General features: G+C 40.9%; 1 protein-coding gene across 1 annotated transcript in view; it reads left to right on the top strand.

Annotated features, from left to right (window-relative positions):
• Positions 1-21,077, top strand: part of MTRR (5-methyltetrahydrofolate-homocysteine methyltransferase reductase) — a 780,817-nt gene that overhangs the window by 257,297 nt on the left and 502,443 nt on the right. The window contains exon 4 of the mRNA XM_044064883.1: positions 16,414-16,567. Within this exon, the coding sequence (XP_043920818.1) occupies positions 16,414-16,567 (154 nt within the window). The remainder of the gene's footprint in view (positions 1-16,413; positions 16,568-21,077) is intronic.

The following is a 21,077-nucleotide window of genomic DNA, read 5'->3' on the forward strand; positions in this document are numbered from 1 at the left end:
CAGTTATATATAATTGTAAACCCTCCACATTTTCTTCCAAAATTGCCATTTTGGAGGAGGGATTATTAGGGGAGAGCAGCATTTTGAGCCAGAATTGGGGACAATTGAGATGTTTGGATATTCCTAATCTACAAAGTGATTTGCACGTACCTCTCAACCTCTTAATGCAGGAAATCTGAACAAGGCCAAAAATATTGGGGAACATACAAACACTACTAAAAATTGCTTTTGTACAAACTTAGACAGTCTTGCATTAGCATGCATTTTTCTGAAGGTTATGACATCTGAAACTCAATGTCTGTCATTTAATGGCTTCATTCCTAAATGATTTGCTAAAAAACCACAAATTTGAGGAACAAACCAAAAATAAGCAGCAAATATCTATTCATTCTGCAAAGATATGGACAACTGAGAGGTATAGTTCAACCGGGCTGTCTGAGCTTGCTACCCCCTCACAAAATCATGGTCAAATGGAGCCTCCCCCCTGCAGCCATTCCAATGTCCCATTCCTTGGTTATTTTGCCCCATTTATCATAAACACTAATGTGCATACTGCTTTACTTCTGCGATGATTTAGGATTTCATTTGAAAGTTTTATTTTGCATTTTACAGCACAAACCCTAATACATATCTGTTAAAGCAGTCTCACAATGAAAATAGACTAACATTAAAACTTCTCTGCTCTTGAAACTCACATGCATTGAAACAGCACTGAAACCCACTTTCAGAGAAAATACATTTTGCCAATGGCAAATATTAACTCTGGGCTGTCTTCAAAATCATAGGCCCCTGGAACATAACATACACGTGCTCTTTGATACACCTTCCTGACTGTATTACATTATATTCCTTGTACAATACAGTACAGTTGTTAGAGGGCATTTTAAATTTATTGTTTTGAACATTTTTCCAGTAAACAATGAAACAAAAAGCATCCACCAATGACAAAACTGCCCAATTCAGAACATTTCCATCATAAAAAGTCTACTCAAGTCCACCAGTATCAGTAAAACATATACACAATCTCTGAAGTAGTAGACTCCACATTGAAAAAATTTGTAACTAATAAAGAGGTTGCTGCTAGCAAACACTTTATATGTCATTGTTTAATCTACAAATAAAGTGCCTGTTACCCTTGAAGAATAAATTGCTTTTGTTGCATGCAATAAAAAAATTAAAAGCTAGTAATACCGCAATAGGGAATGGATAGCAAACTGTTAACAGGTTCATAGTTACTAGGTATCTTTGCCAAAAAGACTGCAGCATCCACCCCCTTTACAACACAATACAGCATCAGCAATGCATTTACCTACTGTGGGAGTAGAACCCACAGCCTTCAGCATCTAAAGCAAGTACACTATCTGTTGTGCTATTAACAATGCAAGCAGACTACTCACAAGCAGCACTAAACTTTTGCTCCCCTGCAGCTCTCAGCTCCTTGTAAAATCTACTCAACACTCAGCTGTATCTTTGAACTTTTCAGCACAAGAAATCTGGAAAAAGCCAAAATGTATTGGGGGGGGGGGACAAAAGGCCAAAAACCAGGGACACATTTTAAACATTGCTTGTATAATGTTTGAAAGTTGCTAGAATAAAATGCTGCGTTACCACCATACATTTCACTGCCATGTCTTGAACCCAGGGGACCCCGTGCAAAACAGTCAGAGCAACATACCACTACGCCAAATCAACTGTTTTGTGAAAGAGGAAGACTGAAACTTAAATAGCTACCATTTAGTAAATTCAGTTCTCACCATAGCACAGCTGTCAACCTCTTAGCACAAAAGACCCGAACAAAGCCAATAATGGGTGACTACAACCACCAAACATTCAGTGAATTCAGTTCTCACCATAGCTCTCAACCTCTTAGCAAATAACACCCGGACAAAGCCAGTAATGGGAGAATATAGCCCCCAAACATATTCAGTGAAATCAGTTCTTACCATAGCTCTCAACATTAGCAAAAAACCTGGATGAAGCGAATAAATACCTGAACAAAGCCAATAGTGGGTGAATACAGCCCTCAAACATCTTCAGTGAATTCAGTTCTTATCATAACTCTCAACCCTAGCACAAAACCTGGACGAAGCCAATAATGGGGGGAATACAGTCCCAAACACAGGGATACATTTCAAATATCCATCTTGTACACTTAGAAAATTGCTAGAATAAAAGCTTTTGTTACCATGCACTTTCTGAAGAATATGAAGTCTGATATTGAAGTGTCCATTTTTTTTTAACTTTTGTTAACCAGGAAAGTCTGACTTTGAAAAAAAAAAAGCTAATTTTTAGCAGAGGCCCAGGGAGAAACACTCCAGACAGCCAAGAATAAAACCAGAGAACATGTAGCTGTCAGGCAACAAGGACACAAATGCAGAAACCACAGATTTTATGAGGAACAGAAAAAGTATGAGGGAAAATCCTGCAACATTTTTACAAATGGTGGTGGGTAGGGAATTCAGGCTCTTGCCACTTGGGCCCAAGGTACAGGGTTCAAGCCTTATTCTCTACCCACCACCATGTACACCTGGGGCATTACACACACACACACACACACACACACACACACACACACACACACACACACACACACACACACACACACACACACACACCTCCTCTAACAGTGTGTGTTACATTACTTCAGTCTTCACATACCTGGTACCACATGACATTGCCTCCACATACCCACTGCTCAGCTTTGTGGTTTGAGAACTGACCAAGTGGCACTCTGACCTGCAGCAATGTAAGTGCACTGTCTGTCATCATGAACACCCTCTCTCTGTCATCTCTTAGCATACATGGTGATACAGTTTGTTTCCTAACTCTGAAATTTTGTCAATGACTTACTTGAAGTTCAGATGTATATGCATTCCTTTATGCTTATATCCCAAGACTCCTTCCCAGAGCTGTATTCGAGGTGCCCTGGGAAATGTACCATTTGTTTCTTCAGTGAATCAGAGCAGCATATATTCTCTAAAATTTGCATCAAATTCCATTGTATTTTCCCTATAGTATATATCTTTGGACATCTATGATGTAAACTAAATCTGAAACAGTTGCTGTCATTTAAGGCTCTCACAGCTGCATTTCTGAGCTTCAGTATTACATCTCTGGTCTGCCTGTTGCAAATCTTTTATTAACTCTCCCATTTCATAAATTTATCTGTTATAGTCTACATTTAGTCATTTGGTTTGACTGGAGATTCTCTGTTTTCCAACTCTGTGGGGAAAAAACTGGAACCTACTGCCTAGTGAACTAACTTTACCTTCTTCATTGCCTCTCTCTAAACAAAACCTCAAAAGACACCTCAAAACACACTGGCTATGCCCCTGCAGCAACCCTGATTAACCTTCTGCTTCACTACTAATATTTCCTCCTGCAGAACCAGAGCTTTAATTCACACTCCTAGGATTTTTGAAAAGGAACTTGTGAGAGTCAAGAACCCTGTAATATCTATCAGGTTTTCTGGGAGCAGGAGGTAAAGAATCAGGGGCCAAGCTAGATTCTGAAAAGGCATCATCAACAATGTCTAGTACAGGAGGTATAGCTAAAGGCCTATTCTGAGGCAGGAGTAAGAAATCCCTAAGCCTCATTTTAGAATCAGAAAAATCCTGGCGTTCCCAGTGGAAATGCTCCCTTAGAGTATGTAAGGTTTCACCAAAAGAAAAATCCTCTGGAGAGGAAGCAGAGGGAATAGAGTCCTCTGCATAAGAATCCTCATAAGTAGATAAGGGCAAATCCAGATCATCAGAAGAAACAGAAAAATCAGAATTCTGTTCAGAAGATTCATAAACAACTTCAGTCTTAGGTCTTGGGGGAGGTTGGCTTCCCCTGATTAGAGTTATAAGATCTTCAGCCATTCTTATCATTTGTTTTTTAGGCATAGAGGCCTGAGCATGCGGCCTGGGTGTCAGTTTCTTAGGCATGGTCCGAGATTTTGGCCTAAATGAAGAAGGAGGCATCTGTTTAATATGCAAGTTCCTAGGCCTGAATACACCCACGGAAGCCGGTCCCTGCACAGCAGCTCTGGACCCATCCAAGGTAGAGACATCCGCAGGTTACACAGTTGAAGCATCTCACGGCATACCGGACTCCAAATGGTTCTCAATAGAGGCCTGCGAGTCAGAAGTAGCGGGTATCAGGGGCTGCGAAAGCGCCTCACTGAGTACTGGTGACTGGCTTAGGAGAAGCGTCATCGGCAGCTTTGGACCTCAGCGGCCTGTCTCTGTCTTTATCTTTGCGTTTTTTTTTTAATCCTGGTTGTCGGAAGGCTAACCGATGACATTTCTGGATAATTAAACCGAGAACCGAAATACTTAGAAGTGAAAATATACTGACAACGGATAGTGCGCTGTTAAAATACAGCACAAAACCAACAGCAAGGCAAGTTGTGGTCAGGGCCTAGGCAAGGAATACAGTACGAATTAAAATCTTTGTGAGGTATTTGCTTTCCACAAGTAATGCAATTATTAACTTTTACTGACATCGGTAAGGAGCAAGAAAAAGTTTCCCCAATGGGGTACTTGGCGTTAGTTGAAGACTTCGGTTCTGAAACTCGAAAATGAAAATGTCAGGAGTTGGCCGACCGGCAGATGCGAACTGCTTCTGCTTTGGGCACCGCACGGCAAGAAAGACCTATGTAACAGCATTGGCTGCATGTTTTATACCCCTGACGACCTGACGTCATGGAAGAAGGGACAGCAACCAATGCAGGACCCAAGACTTTGTTAATCAGGCCGACTGAGGGCTACTGCAAAGCAGATAACCCAAATGTAATGACTGCAACAGTGAAACACGAAGAACATTATAATGATCATGCTCAGAGAATGTGAATTAAAAAACATATTTTTTGCCAACAATGTTTTTTGCTAGTACCTCTCATGGGGGAGATGTGGCCTCCACACTGTCTGAGTTTTTCCAGTACTGAGAAAGGACACATATCATAACAATTTGGCACAAATGTTGATAGCTTTCTTGTTGACCAGGCAAGAAAGCTGTTGAATACATTGACAGTATATATAATTTATATATATAGTGTGTGTGTGTGTGTGTGTGTGTGTGTGTGTATACGAAAATGCATGTATGTGCATATAAAATTAATATATGATGAAGTATTAAAATGCACAAGCATTGAAACGCAGGTGATTGCTGGTAGATTTTTTGAAATCTATTTACAGACATCTCCAAAACATCAAGACAACTGATAGCAAAATAAGAAAAATTGTTTTTTTGTTTTTTTCTTTTGCAATCAGTTATTCATAGTTCTACCACAAAATTCAGACACACCAGATTCCAAAAGACTTGCTCTTAGTGTTAGTCTGCTTTATAGATATGCCTTGCACCAGTGTAGGTCACTTTAACTAAAAGCAAGTCTTTTGGAATCTGGTCCACTTTGTCGAAATAGTTTTACTGTATGGAAAGCATTTCTTCTAAAGTAAAGCAGAGGGATGGGATTAGGGGGTTGGCAGTGAGCTACAGGTATCATGAATTAGGATCAGCAGAGGAGGTTCCTTTAAAGGATGACACCTCACAAGACTGGTTTACCGACATCTCAAAATCATACAATAGGCAAATGAAGCATGAGACTTTCAGACCTTGGTCTTGGCTGCACGGTAAAGCTCGTTTTCAGCTCATATATTTATTCTTTTGTGGTAAACTGCCAGACTGTACATAACTATTTATTCTGTAAAATCAGAGAGAGGATAGTGGTGACTGGCAATCATATGTTGCATCGGTCCCATCACTGATTGCATGATACACTGGTACACTGCAGAGAAACAAATTAAACACACCACATTGACAGAGTAGCTAATTATCAATGCTTCTTCGTGATAGTAGTCTCGCACTGCATATAGGCAAAGTGCCACATACTTGACATGTCTGGGCCTTGAGGCTGTATATAGTCAGCATACAATGGGAACTGCACAGCATATTACAGAGCTATGTTGAGACATTTTGCTATACGAACAAACCTTGCAAGCTTTAAGCAAAGTCGTAAAGCTAAGAACTGCATCTGAACTTTATTCTATAAGAACCCCTTCCCCTGTCTGCACTTGCATGCTTTATTCCTCCTGGATCACCACTGAAAAGATACTATGCCTTAGCCAATAACCAAATTCATAAAAGAAAAGTAGCAACTAAATAAAATATTACAGCAGTTACTAGATATTATCAGACAAGAATATACGCTCTCTCACACACATGCATCTCCTCTAACAATGTGTGACACACACACACACACACACACACACACACACACACACACACACACACACACACACACACACCTCTCTCTACCTTGTCCCATCTTCCTTCCGTTCGTTTCAGGTCCCGCTTGCTAAGTGTCCCATCTTCCTTCCGTTTCAGGTCCCGCTCGAATCATCCTGCTTGTAAAAAACCCGTCTGTGTGAGTTCCCGCTCACAAACCTCTAAATGACAGCGATGATGTCAGCACGCCTGCGACTGGACTGTTCGGACTTCTTTCTTCTTAAAGAAGAACGTACGTAAAAAAAAAACTTTTTTTGTAATTATCTAGCCGATTCCAGGGGGGTGCAAGTGCACCCCCTTGCACCTGCCTGCAGGCGCCCTTGCACCCTTTCCTAAGTAGGAAGAAGTCTACCTGAGTTGCATGTTGGTCAGTGTTGTATGTAATCTTGTTACTGTCTCTCTCTTGCTGAATTGTGTGCTTGCCACCATCAACCTATTTGCCAGAAGGAAGTCTAGAATAGCCTCCTCATCTTTATTCCTGTTGCCCCACCCATGGGGACCAATGCAGTTCTCATATGCTGTTCTGTCTGTCTGTTCTGATACATGCATTCAGGTCACCTATTATCTGCGCTATTACATGTAGTCCTACTTTATATAGTAGGTCCTGCAACTGCTTCATGAGAGGAGTCTTTTCTTTACTATCACAGCCCTTTTGTGGAAAGATCATTAATAATGTCCTATCCTTCACTGGAGTCTGATTGCCATGAGTCTGTCACTATTTCTGATAACATCTCTCACCGTCTTCTGAAGCCAATCCCTGTCCACAATTTCCACACCATTTGTAGCCTGCCCTCTTTCTGAGTAGTAGAATGTGGATCCCAAGTCAAGTGGCTTTGCTGTACTACTGCCCTTCCATCTTTTCTCCTGGAGATACTGGATGTCCAGTGTCTTCCTTACCATTGTGTCATCCACTTCCAAGATGTGTCCTGTCAATGAACCTATATTGGCTGTAGCAATCCTTGGTTCATGTTTGACAGATTGGTTGGTTGGTTTTACGTTCAGCTTTCACTCAACAGCGCTATCCAAGATAAGCCAAGCTGGGCAACTAGATACTGGCTGGCCAGTTGCTTGTTGACTCAAGACTGCTGGGCTTTAAGGTGGAACCCACACTGGCTAAAGGGGCATATAGACCCCTCCCACCATTAGCATAGGTCCCTTAGCTACTTAGCACCGGCAAATACCCATGCACATTTTGGCAACAATAGTCAATGCGACCAAATCATCTAGAGCTAATTTTTAAACCATCAAGTGGCTAGGTCTCTACAACTGTTCCCCTGATGGGTGTGGGTGAGTTTGAAGTGGAAACACCTCATATTTTTGGGAGGTGAAGGAACCCCACAGAGACACACACAGAGCATGCAAACTCAATACAGGCATAAGCTGGAAGTCAGGATTGGAACTTGTACTTTGTGCTTGGGGGTATAAAGCCCTTATGGCAACTGTGTCTTGGCTTCATATATTTCTTGTAATGTAATAGGTTTTCCCAGCTTACCCATCTGATTTGCAGCAATTTGACATGTTTAGGCCACTTCTGTCTTGTCTGTAACTATCCCCTGACAAGTTGGTCAGTGTTACTGCTTGTCTGTAGTCTGTTGCAGGGAGGGTGGATATATGTCCTTGACATGTTACCATCTCACTGTCATCATCCTTCAGTGCAGTGACATATATTTCACTGTCTTGTTCTGTCCACCTTTTAGGTATGTGGCTTCCTGTGGTGACATTCTGAGACTGATGTAATGAGCAGCAAACAGTAGGTTTCTCAGCTTCTCTGAAATCCATTTACAGTTGCATGCAGCGTAGTGATTGTAGTTAGCTTTATGCATCAGACGTAAGCTTGTTGTTATAACCAACTTTTGCATACATTTATGGGTGCTTAAAAAACAAGGTCACTGTTTTAAATTTGTCGCTTGCACATTGGTGTTTGGATTCCTGAGCTGACTCTGTGCAGTTTGTTTTACAATGCATCCATTGTTGTTTGCCAATATCTTCTACACCCTTTTTAGAAGGAAGCTCTAGATGATTTGGTCGCATTGACTATTGTTGCCAAAAAGTGCAACAAATAAACACTAGACACATTTTTCACTTATTAGGCAACTAGATAGCCATGTGGTTATACTATGAAATTCTTTACCCTCACAACATATTAGGATATTCAGGGAAATACATTTTAGCCACTGTGCAGTATCACAAAGTACTGGTTACAGCAGTAGGACTTAACAAACCATGAACTGCAGACTCCTCTCTCTGTCATTATGCGGTTTCTCAAATTTCCATTTCTGTTTCTATTTAAATAAGTTTTCCAGAACACTGAAGATTTCCAGATTGTGATATCTGATGTCACGGGATGGAAAGCTGTAGGACTGTGGCACTGTTTGTACCAAAAATCTTCTTTTTACCAAAACTTGTTAAACCCTCATCTCAGTATAGTAGAACTGCATTTACTTTTCTGCATCTTTTTTTTTTTTTTTAGTGGTTATTTCAGACATGAAGGAGGCATGAAAAATCAGTAGTGTACATAGGGATGTAACCTTTAGCCTTTATAAAACTACCCCTTATATCAATAATTTGCAGGTTTTTCTATATTAATTTTTTCTTCAGTTTTATAGGTGATGTTCTTCATCTCACATTGCTGCAGTCCTTACATATGGGTAGTCCGCTGTCCTCGGTCGGCCCGAATACCAAAGTATTAGGCTGACGTCGGTCATGGGCGCTCAGATCTGACATCAGAGCGTCAGGGTATAAAAGCGCATGACCGACGTCATATCCTCAGTCTTTTTTGCCGCATGGTCCGATGCAGAAGCAGCGTTGCAAGTGCCGTTCGGCGTTCTGAAATTTTCGAATTCTGAGTTTCAGACCGAATCCAAGTTGGGCTAAGTACCCCATTGGGGAATATTTTTGTTTTTTCTTGCCTCTGTTAATTCCGGATGTCAGAAAAAGTGAATAATTGTCTTTCTTGTGGGAAACAGATACCGCATAGGGATTATCACTCTCTTTGCATTCCTTGTTTGGGACCGGACCACGACGTAGTCGGGTGTCGGTTTTGTGCTAGGTTTAATAAGCGCACTATAAAAAGAAGGTTAGATTGTGCTAGGTTAGTCTTTGGTAGCGGTGTAATTATAATATGCCGTCGGATCCTCCAACGCCCGCTTCCACGAAGAAGCGCAAAGACAAATCCTTGAAACCTAGACAGGTTGATTCGTCCGTTTCGGTCCTGCAGAAACTACAGTGGAGCAGGTGGATCCGGCTGAAGTTTCTGTTGAGTCTCAGGGGAAACTTTGATTTTGCAGGATGTGGCCTCTCAGGAGTCAGATCAAGCTGAAGGGGCCTCTCAGGTTACTGTTCTCCCTTCTATGCCTAAGGTGGTTAGGCCTTCTGCTACTATTTCTAAGGCTTCTTCTAAGGGCAGGTCTGTTTTGCCTTCCTCTGGTGTCCCTCCAGGTACTTCAGGGTCTGTGCCTAAAAAGCACATGCTTAAAATGGCAGAAGATTTGATTACTTTAATTAGAGGTTCTATGCCCCCTCCTGATAAGAGGCCCAGGGTGGAGCCAGAGTTGGAAAGTTTGGATCAGGCCTCAGATGACTCAGACTCTTCTGCTGAAGATATTCAAGATTTTCCCCCTTATTCGGATTCTGATGCAGAGGATTCCACTCCTTCTGCTTCTCCTCCAGAGGATTTTTCATTTTCAGAAACTCTGCATTCCATGAGGGAGCATTTTAAGTGGGAAGGACAGGATTTCTCTGATTCACGGAAGAGGCTTAGGGAATTCTTGTTTTTACCACAACATAGACCCTTGGCTATACCTCCTGTTTTGGATGTTGTTCAAGATGTTTTCTCGGAGGCTTCCCTTAATCCAGATTCTTTGCCTCCTGCGCCAGTTAAACCGGACAGGTATTACAGGGTGCCTGAGGCTCATAAATATCTGTATAAGAGTCCTAGGGCGGACCCAGAAACTATTAGTCAGGGGCCTAAGGGTGTTAGAGCTTCTGTTGTAAAGAATCCGGTTCCTCTAGATAAGGAAGCTAGAGCTTTGGATAGATGGGGTAAGAAGGTGTATACCTCTTCTACTTTAGCTATGAGGGCTTTAAATTGCCAGTTTCATATGTTGAAATATCAGAATTTCCTCCTTTCTCAGCTAAAATCTAAAGTGGATGCTTTGGCAGAGGGCATAGAGTGTAAAGAATTGCAAGATTTAGTACATGTCTCTGAACAGGTGGGTAAGCATTCTTTGCAGTGTGGTTTTGATGCTGTACAGGCCTCTTCTAGGGTGGCTGCCACTGGTTCAGTTCTTCGTAGGCACGCCTGGCTTAAGAATCAGAATTTGTCCAAGCATGTTAAAACTAGAATTCTGGATGCCCCTTTACAGTCTGAAGTTTTGTTTGGTCCCCCTGTGGAGTCGGTTTTGAAGAAAATGGAAGACAAGGCTAAGTCCATGCAGACTGTTAAAGATTTTTTGCAGGTGCAACCTCCAAAGTTTAGTAGAAATTGGCCTACTAAGGGGTGGACCTACCCTTCTTCTGATTCTCAGTCTAGGGGTAGATCTAGACGTGGCAGGGGCAGAGCTCACAGTACATTCAGGCCTAGAACTTGGAGTTCACCTGCACAATCTGCAGGTGAGGGCAGGGGCCAGTCCTTTCATAAACAGGCCCAATGACCTGCATTTCCAGCTGCCAGATTCTTCTTCCCTGGCAGCTCCTTTGGGAGGAAAGTTAGCACTCTTCAAGCAAAACTGGCTTTTAGTCACCCAGGACAAATGGGTATTGGACATTATAAACCGAGGCTACAAGTTCTATTTCCATACATTGCCTCCTTTCAAAGGCATGCCAGACGTTCCTCCTCGGCAAAGGATAGAGGCTCACAAGCAGATTTCTTTACTTCTTCAAATAGGAGCTATACAGCCAGTTCCTCTGTCAGAAGTGGGACTAGGATTTTATTCTCACCTGTTTCTAGTACCAAAGAAAGGGAACACGTGGAGACCAATTTTGGATTTATCTATCCTCAACACTTATCTGGACATTCCAGAGTTCAAAATGCTGACGTTACAACAGCTTTTACCTCTGTTGGGAAAAGATCACTGGATGGTAACTCTGGATCTCAAAGAGGCTTATCTTCATGTTCCTATCAGGCCCAGTTGCAGGAGGTACCTGCGTTTTCGGGCTGGAAATTTACATTATCAGTTCTCTGCATTGCCCTTTGGCTTATCTACTGCGCCCAGAGTGTTCACAAAGGTTCTGGCTCCAGTGATAGCCTTTTTCAGGTTAAGAGGAATACAGATTTATCCTTATTTGGACGATTGCCTGATTATTGCACAACACAAAGACGAACTTCTGCATCATCTACAGTATGTGATGGTAGTGTTAAGATGCCTAGGGTATTCTGTGAACGAAACAAAGTCCAGTCTAGTACCCTCTCAGGACATGTGCTTTCTGGGTGTGAGACTGAATACAGCTTCCCAGATGGCCTTTTTGACCCCGGACAAACAAAGAAGCCTTTCTCTTTATTTCCATCAAATGTCTCTACAGTCCCGGCTGACTGCAAGGACAGTCCTTCAAGCCTTGGGGTTCATGGCATCTTGTATTCTGGTGCTACCCAATGCCAAACTGCATATGAGGAAGCTTCAATGGTATCTCAAAAATGTATGGACACAACACTGCCAAGATCTAGACAATGTCATTCAGATAATACCTTGCATTCAGAAAGAATTTTTGTGGTGGGCTCAGGAATGTCACCTAAACAAGGGACTCTCTGTGACCCGACCAGAGGCGAGTCAGATTCTAACGACAGTTGCCTCGGACAAGGCTTGGGGAGCACACCTCAATGGAAAATGGGTGCAAGACACGTGGCCTGTCAGACTTCAACATTTACATATCAACTTGAAGGAGATGTTAGCAGTCCAATTTGCATTGATGGCTTTCAAGGATTTACTTCACCCAGGACAGGTGTTGATTCAAACAGACAACACTACTGTCATGTGGTACATCAACAAGCAAGGGGGAACCCATTCGTACCCTCTTTGCAGGCAAGCGATGATTTTGTGGGAGACTGCTCTCAGTTTACACCTCAATCTTCAGGCAAGGTTTCTACCAGGAGCACAGAACTCCTTAGCGGATGTGTTGAGCAGACAAATTGTGGATCCTCACGAGTGGAAACTGGATCCTCTTGTGTTTCAAAAGTTGACAGTGTTATGGGGGACTCCAGACATAGATCTGTTCGCTTCTCCACTAAATTACCAGTTGCCAAAGTTTTGCACAAAAAGGTTTCATCCCACAGCTTGGAAGGTGGATGCTCTATCATTCAGTTGGAGCAATCTTCATGTCTATGCCTTTCCACCTCTGCCTCTCATTCCCAAGGTACTCCTGAAGGCCAGAAAAGACAAGCCATCCATGATTCTGATAGCGCCGGATTGGCCTCGACAGCACTGGTACCCACTACTGAGGAGTTTGGTACGGGAGCCTCCATGGCCTCTGCCTTTGATTCCGCATCTTTTGTCTCAGGAGGGCAATCACTTCCTCAATGTCAAGATTCAGTCTCTGCATCTCACAGCCTGGCATATTCTGTTTTAGACCCTGGAGGGTCTCAGCTTCCACAACAAGTTTTGAATGTTATTTTGGAGGCCAGAAGGCCTAGTACAAGGAAAGTTTACGCTGATAAATGGAGGAGATTTTTTCTTTGGAGCAAAGCGAAGGACTTTGATGTTTCCAAGCCTGATTTAAGTGTTTCTCTTCAATATCTTACTGAGTTATTGGACAAGGGTTTGTCTTTCTCCTCGATAAAGGTTCATGCTGCAGCCATTTCTGCTCACTATGACTGTGACCCTCCTTTATTTTCCCATCCTTTGTATAAGCAATTTCTTACAGGGGCAAAGAACATAAGACCCCCACGTAGAGCTCCTACTCCTGCTTGGGATCTCAATTTTGTGTTGGAAAAGCTTACTCTACAACCTTTTGAGCCTGCAGCTATGGCCGAGTTAAAGTATTTATCATGGAAGACTGCTTTTTTGTTGGCCATTACCTCTGCAAGAAGGGTTTCTGAATTACAGGCCCTTATGGCAGTGGAACCTTTCCTGATTTTTCATAAGGATAGGGTATCTTTAGTACTAATCCTTCCTTTATGCCTAAAGTGGTTTCTAGTGTGGCCTTGAACCAAACTATTCATTTGCCTACTTTTTATGCAAACCCCCAAAATAAAGGGGAGAAGATTTTGCATACTTTGGATATTCACAGGCAGTTATGTTATTATTTGAGCAGAACCAAGGGGTTCAGGCAGTCTCAGCAGTTGTTTGTTTCTTTTGCTTTGAGTTCTCAGGGAAAACCTGTTTCAAAACAAACTATTTCTAAATGGATTGGGTTTTGTATTTCTTTCTGTTATTCCCATCATGGTAAGGAGATTCCGGCTGGAATCAGACCTCATTCCACTAGAGCTACTGCCACTTCTACTGCCTTTCTAAGGGGTAGCTACAAAAGATATTTTGGAAGGAGCCACTTGGAGTTCAGTACATACTTTTTCCAAGCATTACCACCTTCCTCTTTATTCTAAGTCTAGGGCTGGATTTACCACTGCAATATTACAGGGCATTTTAGCAGCCCCTAATGCTTTATGATTTTGCCATCCTCCCTTTACCTCTGCTTTGGGATTCTACCCATATGTAAGGACTGCAGCAATGTGAGATGAAGAACATAGTACAGTTTTGTACCTACCATAAATGTAGATGTTCAAGATCCACATTGCTGCAGTCCAATTTACCCTCCCTCCTTCCCTCTGTAGTTTGGCATGGTTATATGGTTTGGGTGATGGTTGTTGTTGGGCATGTTTTTGGGAGGTATCCTGTTTTTGGGCTGTGGCCTTTCTTTTTAGGGCCTTCTGACATCTGGGGCAAGAAAAGACTGAGGATATGACGTCGGTCATGCGCTTTTATACCCTGACGCTCTGATGTCAGATCTGAGCGCCCATGACCGACGTCAGCCTAATACTTTGGTATTCGGGCCGACCGAGGACAGCGGACTACCCATATGTAAGGACTGCAGCAATGTGGATCTTCGAACATCTACATTTATGGTAGGTACAAAACTGTACTTTTCACATATGGATGCAGTGTGTGAAATGTGCATTTTGTTGGAGGGATAAGTTTTTCTTTATGGCACTTAACTCTCCTGTATGGCACTTAATTATTCTGTAGCTTCTGAACTTAGTGTTCCCAGTCTTTGCCTTTTGGTCTTCAGCTGGTTTCTGCCTCCCTGAAGGTTTAACTCTTTTTTTTTTTATTTTATTTTACTTTATTTTATTTATGTATCCTTTGTTGACCAGGTTATTGGTCTCTTTTCAGGGGAGACCTGAGGTGGTATTTATACTACTGGGGGAACTCTGCCGGGGCATCAGGGGACTTCCTCTACTCTTTTTGATTGGGATCTTTTACATCAAGCAACCAGCTTTTACATCTTTTACATCTACCAGCAACTCAAGCAGATGGGGGTCACAGTTTAATGTCTGTTTCGAAGGATGACAGACTAAGGAGTACAGTACCCCTTTATGCTGCAATGCATTGTCAGCTATTATTCTGCCTGGTGTGGGAATAGAACCACAGTCTTCTGCACCAAAGGCCAAGTGTGCTTCCTGTTGTTCCAGTGCCCCTTGGCATTCTTCCCAATGGTTACCCACTGTAGAAGGCCCCAGAATTATCTGTAAAAAATATATACTCACTGCATTGGCTAATCTGTGAGGTATTTAATGCTGCCCTGCCATTCCCATTGTGCTTGGACTGCTTTTATGGATACTAATGGATTTTACTGCAGCTCCAATCACTATATCATTATGTACTGTATTGCATGCTTTGTTTTATGTATTATAGATTGTGTTTGCTGCTTGGATTGCTGTTGAAGTGAGAGTCACAAAGGCTACACATACTTTCTTAGAACAAGGTATATTGCTGTGGTGATGGTGACAAGAGGCACATGGACCTGAGCATGTGGAGACAGGAGAATAATGTTTTGCCAGTTGGGCGGTGAGATTTTTTTACCTTAAAATTCACTGAGTTTCTTGAGCAAATTATTTTTTTTCAAAACCTGTTTGTTTTTGTGAGTATACATTTGTCAAACTGTGCTGCTTTAACATATTTGTCCCCTACTGAAATGTGAGCTAAGTTTGAAAGCAGTCACCATTTAAAGATTTCTAACAAATGCTGATAGATTTTCACTCTCACTGTTTGTTCAAGTCTCATTTTTTTATGATGAAGAAATAAACTGCTTCTGCTCTCTGGAAAAAAAGTGTTTTCATTCTGTGACTACAGGTTTCTTCTACATTTTTGTTAATTTGCAATGGACAAAGTAATGCAAACAGAATAAGCAGCTGCTTTAGACTTTGATTACTTGAGCAGAAAACAATTAAATAAGATTACTTGAACAGTTGATACAAGTACTCCAGACCCTTAACTTTGAACTTATTACTTGAACTGAGCATCATGCAGTCTGTTTAAAAATCAAATAAGCATTCATCATTTCAATTTGGAATGAACGTGACAACAGTTAACTGATTAAGGAAAATAAGTTCAAAATTCTGGCAGTGAACTACAATTGTAACAAACTCCAGTTTTAAAACCCTCAACTAGACTTTAGTCATACCTGTTTTGAAAATATGATGTTTTATGCGTTGTAGTGCTGATTAATTATGAAATATTCTATCACCAGAAGTCTCACTGCTGGGTACTGATTTTGCTTAATATGTTCAGTACTCATAAATGTGGCAGGTAGCCCAGCATGACTGAAACAGATTAAATAAAAATAATGCTGTGCACTAGTGTTATATTTTGGTGATCTAGCTGGTTACAACACTGGTTGATGAAGCAGGCTGCAGTTAAAATCCTGGCAGTGTTGGAAACCTTGGTTTATTTTGTAAGTGGTTTGGTAGTAGAGCTTGAGTTCATTTGATGCTTATGGGTGAAAGCAGATGCCTAGTTCTAGGATGCAGGTGCTAATAAATCTTTTTCGATGTGTGATTAAGTTTTTCATTAAGTAGCTTATCTGTGGACAACATCCTTTGTGTTAGATACTACGTAATATCGAATACTTTTAGTCATGTTTACTATGATTTTTTTATTCTGTACAGAGTATGTTGTATGTCAGATGTAACATTTTGCTTTTCTTTCTTTTCAGTATAATTTAAAAAATGAAAACGACCCGCTAGTGATAGTTGTTTCTACAACGGGAGTTGGGGATCCGCCGGATAATGCAATTAAATTTGTAAAGGAAATTAAACTACAGAACCTGCCTGCTGATTGTTTTGCCCATCTACGATATGCAGTTTTAGGTAACATTACTTTTAAAATGTTGATACTTTTTCCTGTACAGAAATATGTGGTTTCTCATAGGACCACTGCAAGTCTTTGCTTTTTGTTTGTTTACACGTATGCATTTTGTTTGTTATAGACTGTTTCTCTATTTCTTCTCATCACTTTAGTGTTAAGGCTCTGCAGAGGGACCAGACAGTACAGGACATATTCAGACGTTGTTGCCCAACGTTGCTGAAAGCCTAACTTACGTTTCTAGTAATATTAGTATTAGTAGGTGCTTTCCATATGGACCATTCCATGTGTCAGCTGATTGACTGTTGTGTTCCACTGTGGTGCCACACTGGCACTCCCCCACTCCCATTCTCATTTACTTCCTGGTCTTGTGTTTGCCCCTCCATTCTTTCCTGTGTTTCCTTTGTCCCTTCATTTCATTGTCTTGGTCCTGCTTCCTAATGTATACTTCATATCAGATGCCTGTCCAGTGCCTTCTCAGTTCTGTGCTGACCTTTGACTTTTTTTATTCACTGTTTTGCTGTTTCCCATAAGGATCTTTGTCTTTGTTCTTGAGATTCATGACTCTTAATGTTTTTTCACAGGACTGGCGTTCTCAGCATTAGATATTTGACCAGATATAACAACATTATTTGTTCTTACTGGGAGGTGGGGTTAGGGTTAATTGCAGAATAAAGCCTTCCATATGTGTCTAACTCATAAGCTGATTTTGTGACTGGAAGCTCTCAGTCCATTTGTTTCAGTCATATTAAAATGAAGTAACATCACGAAGTCCCTGCATCTTACACTGCAGTTTCTTTCATAGTACTTAGTGTAAATTTTAAGCATCCAACAATTGTCTTTCATATAGCCCAGTGTGGCTGACCCAACAATCTAGTTTCATGTAGCTCAATGTGACAGAATTGATTTACTAAAAACACTGCTGGACACATTAGTTATTAAAAAGAAGCATACAGTATAATGTATCTGTTTTTGTTTGTATTTGTTGACCCCATAGCACTGATCTCATGGGATCATTTTCACACTCAGTCGGGGGATGCATGACATTTTCAGACAGATGATACACAGCCATTATAGTATAATGCTGTCATTACTAATTCAGTATTTATAGCTTTGGAAGCCTCACCTGCCTTACAGCTCACTTTCTGCCTTGGAGACAACAGTCCATTAACTGATTCTGTTTTCCTTAGTTATCTCTGGTTATCTACTGCTGTAAAATTTCTAGATCTGATATCGAGAACTCTCACTGATGGGTCCTAGATTGAGTATTTCTTCTACAGCAGTTAGAATCCAGCGTTTTTAAGTAAATATCCATGGTCCGAAATGTATGCTTTGTTGACTGATGCGTACTGTGATGTGAAATTCTGGTGGATAACTGTGCTAGTTCCATCAATTATGTATTTCGTTTTCAGGTGCTTACAGAATTTGAAGCTAAACCCTTGCTATAATCAGTAAAGTTCTGTGTAGTAACTATCATCACGATAAGTGTATGAGTGACTGATTGCTAGCCAACACCTGCACTGACACTGTCTGTACTTCTTGGGGAAGAGCACAGCACTGACAGTTGCCTAACTACTTGATATTGAGGGTAGGAAAAGATGTTTATCTACTTTGCAAAGTTGGCAGAAGCCAGAAGCACTTCACTTTGATAACAGCAGGAAGGTTTTCTTCATAGTCCTACTTATACTTCGAACATTATAACAAGGACAGCCACTCTGAGTTCATAGCCAGGCCAGAACTTCTGTAAGGTATGTCCAGTGTCCAACTAACCCCTTGATTAACTAGGTTTTGAGCTCACCCTTGAGTATTGAAAGCTGAAGTTCATAGCTACTCACATGCTTCAATTCAAGACCTTGGGAATGGGAACCTGCTATCTGGCATAGATGGATAAAGCCCTGACTGTGCTGCAAGATACCAGAGATCAAATAGATTATTTTGTGCCTGTATGGGCAGGCTGCTAAGGATGGGCATGAACACCAGCAGTAGCATCTTGCCTGTCCTGGTGGGAGGGAGATGGTTCTGCCTTGCATATTAAGGGTGACACCTACTGAGGGCACTTTGTTTTAACTAGTGGAGTTTGAACCTGATGAGCTTGCACTATCATGATGCATGTGCAGTGGTAGCCAAGGTGAATTTGGCTTATGGAGACTCATTTCCACTCTAGAGATAGTAATGGCAAAGTTTGGCGGACTTATTGAGGGAGGGGATGAGTGCTGCCAAGGGGAGAGGACATGCAAACAATCCAGGACTAACAAACTGTCCTACTCCAAACCAACCATCCTTTGCAGGCGAATGGAAAAGAATTTGCCATAGAACTCTTGCCTAGCATGGGCAGGCTCAACTCCAATTCTAAATGGGCTGAATTAATAGCAGAGTCACTGGCCGAGGTTTTGGTGGACAGAAAAAAAAAAAAGGAAGACCTTGAATTTGGGGTAGTGCACCCTGAGTTTCTATTTTAGGGGACTGAGTCCCAAAGTTCTTGCATTATTGTGTTTTTGAAGGATTGGTTAGGAATGGTGGATATGCAGCTTGGTTCCAGAGGATACAACTTCAAATCATCCAGTCACAGATCTAGGTAGACTGGGAAACAGGAACTGAGATAGCTGCCAAGCCCAGCTGGGCCAACAGATCCCAGTCAAGCGGGAAGCTGTTTAGTTTTTTTTCAACAGGGCTTACATCTCCAAGCCTGGACAAACAAACGGATGTCTTTTTTCTCTCCAAAAAATTGCCTTTTATCTCCCATTTCACTTAGCAGACTGACAAACATCTCCATAAATGAATGTAGTCCAGTTAATGTGTAATCATATTCAAATAGTACCACTTAAACTGGATAAGACCAGATCCAATGTTGTCATGTCTGTCCACCTTAACTTATGAGAGCTGTGTACTCCATGATTAGAGTTCAGCTGGCAACTATTTCAAATTTTCATATAGGCAAAAAGCAGACTCCTGTCACATCTCTGAAGTGTTTTAAGGCCTTTTTGAAAGGTACCTTTCTCGTATGTATCCCCCCGCCCACCCTGAGGGATCCTTTACCACTTTGGGATCTTAATGACGTACTACAGGCAACCTCCTTTCAAGCTTGTATCAGTGACCTACCTAAAATTGTGTTGAAAAAGTCAGTTTTTGGTGGTGATTTACCTTTGCAAGGAGGATTTCACAATAGCAAGCCTTTTCTTGTAAGCCACTGTATCTGATCTTTCACAAGAATGAGATGTCCTTCTAAACAAGTCCAGATTTTTTTTCCCCAAGGTAACCTTGGAGTCCTCTTTGAATCAGAGTATAAATCTATCTGTGTTTTTTCCTAATTTCACAAATTATGGTGAATATCTCCTGTATTTGTTGGATGTTCATCATTTATGTTTCTACATACGTCAAAGGATTTCAGGAAATCTGATCAACTTTGTGTCCTTTTCTAAAACTAAACTAGGAACCAGTGTTTTCAATGTTATGTTGTCTAGGTTGTTGCCTGAGTGCATCATGATTGTTTATAGGATCAAAGGACTTTCACTGCCTAACAAAGCTAGAGCATTGATAACCTCTTTGGACTTCTTTTCTAGAGTCCTGACTGATGGCTACTTGGTTCACAGTTCCTACATTTCTCTCTCTTTACAAGCTGGACCTGCAGTCGTGGTCTAGGGAGATAAAGGAAATGAATGTATGATTTTTAGAAAAAGCACATTGCATTGAAAGTTATGGTAATAATACATGTCGAATAGTGTTCAGGGGGAGGAGTGAAAATTGAGGGAAGGCAGGATTTGAACAATATATGCATTGTTGGAGTGAATGATTGTTTATAAGGAAAATAAGTGTGTATAATGCAGGAAGGTTGTGAAAATGTTTGCAATTGTTTGCTTTTTTTCTGTAATTAGTGTTTCTCATGCCTTTGCTGCATCCATGTCATTGTTAACAGTTTGTGATTTTAATAAAAGTGTTAAAATGGTTAGACAGTCATTTTGAAATGTGAGCATTATTAGTACAATCTTTTATACTGTATTCCATGACTTAATATAAATTCAGTCTTTAATCCAGGTACACTGACAGTAAACATCAATAAAAATACTCAACAACAATAGTTCCACTTACATTGTATATAATTTAAACTTTCAGCAATTCCACAAGTCAAAAGGAGCTAGATGAATTCCTGAGAATGCATGCTCAGATTGATTATTATTTTAGTCAGATTTATTATTTTACTGATATTCAATATAGCCCTTATAGATGTTAGTACTGTGTGCTTTTTTAAAATAACTGCTTATTCCATATACATTTGTTAGCACTGTTTGCCTTTTATAAATCACTGCTTATTCAGTGTACTCTTTAAATAATTTGTTCAGTATGAATTCAATTAAATCAGTTACTTTCTAAAAAATAAATAAATAAAAGCAATATCTTATCTGATTGGATTAAATTACCTTAAAACATCTAAAATATCCCTTTGATTTTATCAATTTACATGGCTTGTCAATCTTTCGATAGTCCGACTGTTAGTGTATAGACAATCCAGTGTTTGGA

The sequence above is a fragment of the Protopterus annectens genome, chromosome 3.part0, assembly GCF_019279795.1.
Source record: "Protopterus annectens isolate FY-2018-M chromosome 3.part0, PAN1.0, whole genome shotgun sequence".
Taxonomy (NCBI): Eukaryota; Metazoa; Chordata; order Ceratodontiformes; family Protopteridae; genus Protopterus; species Protopterus annectens.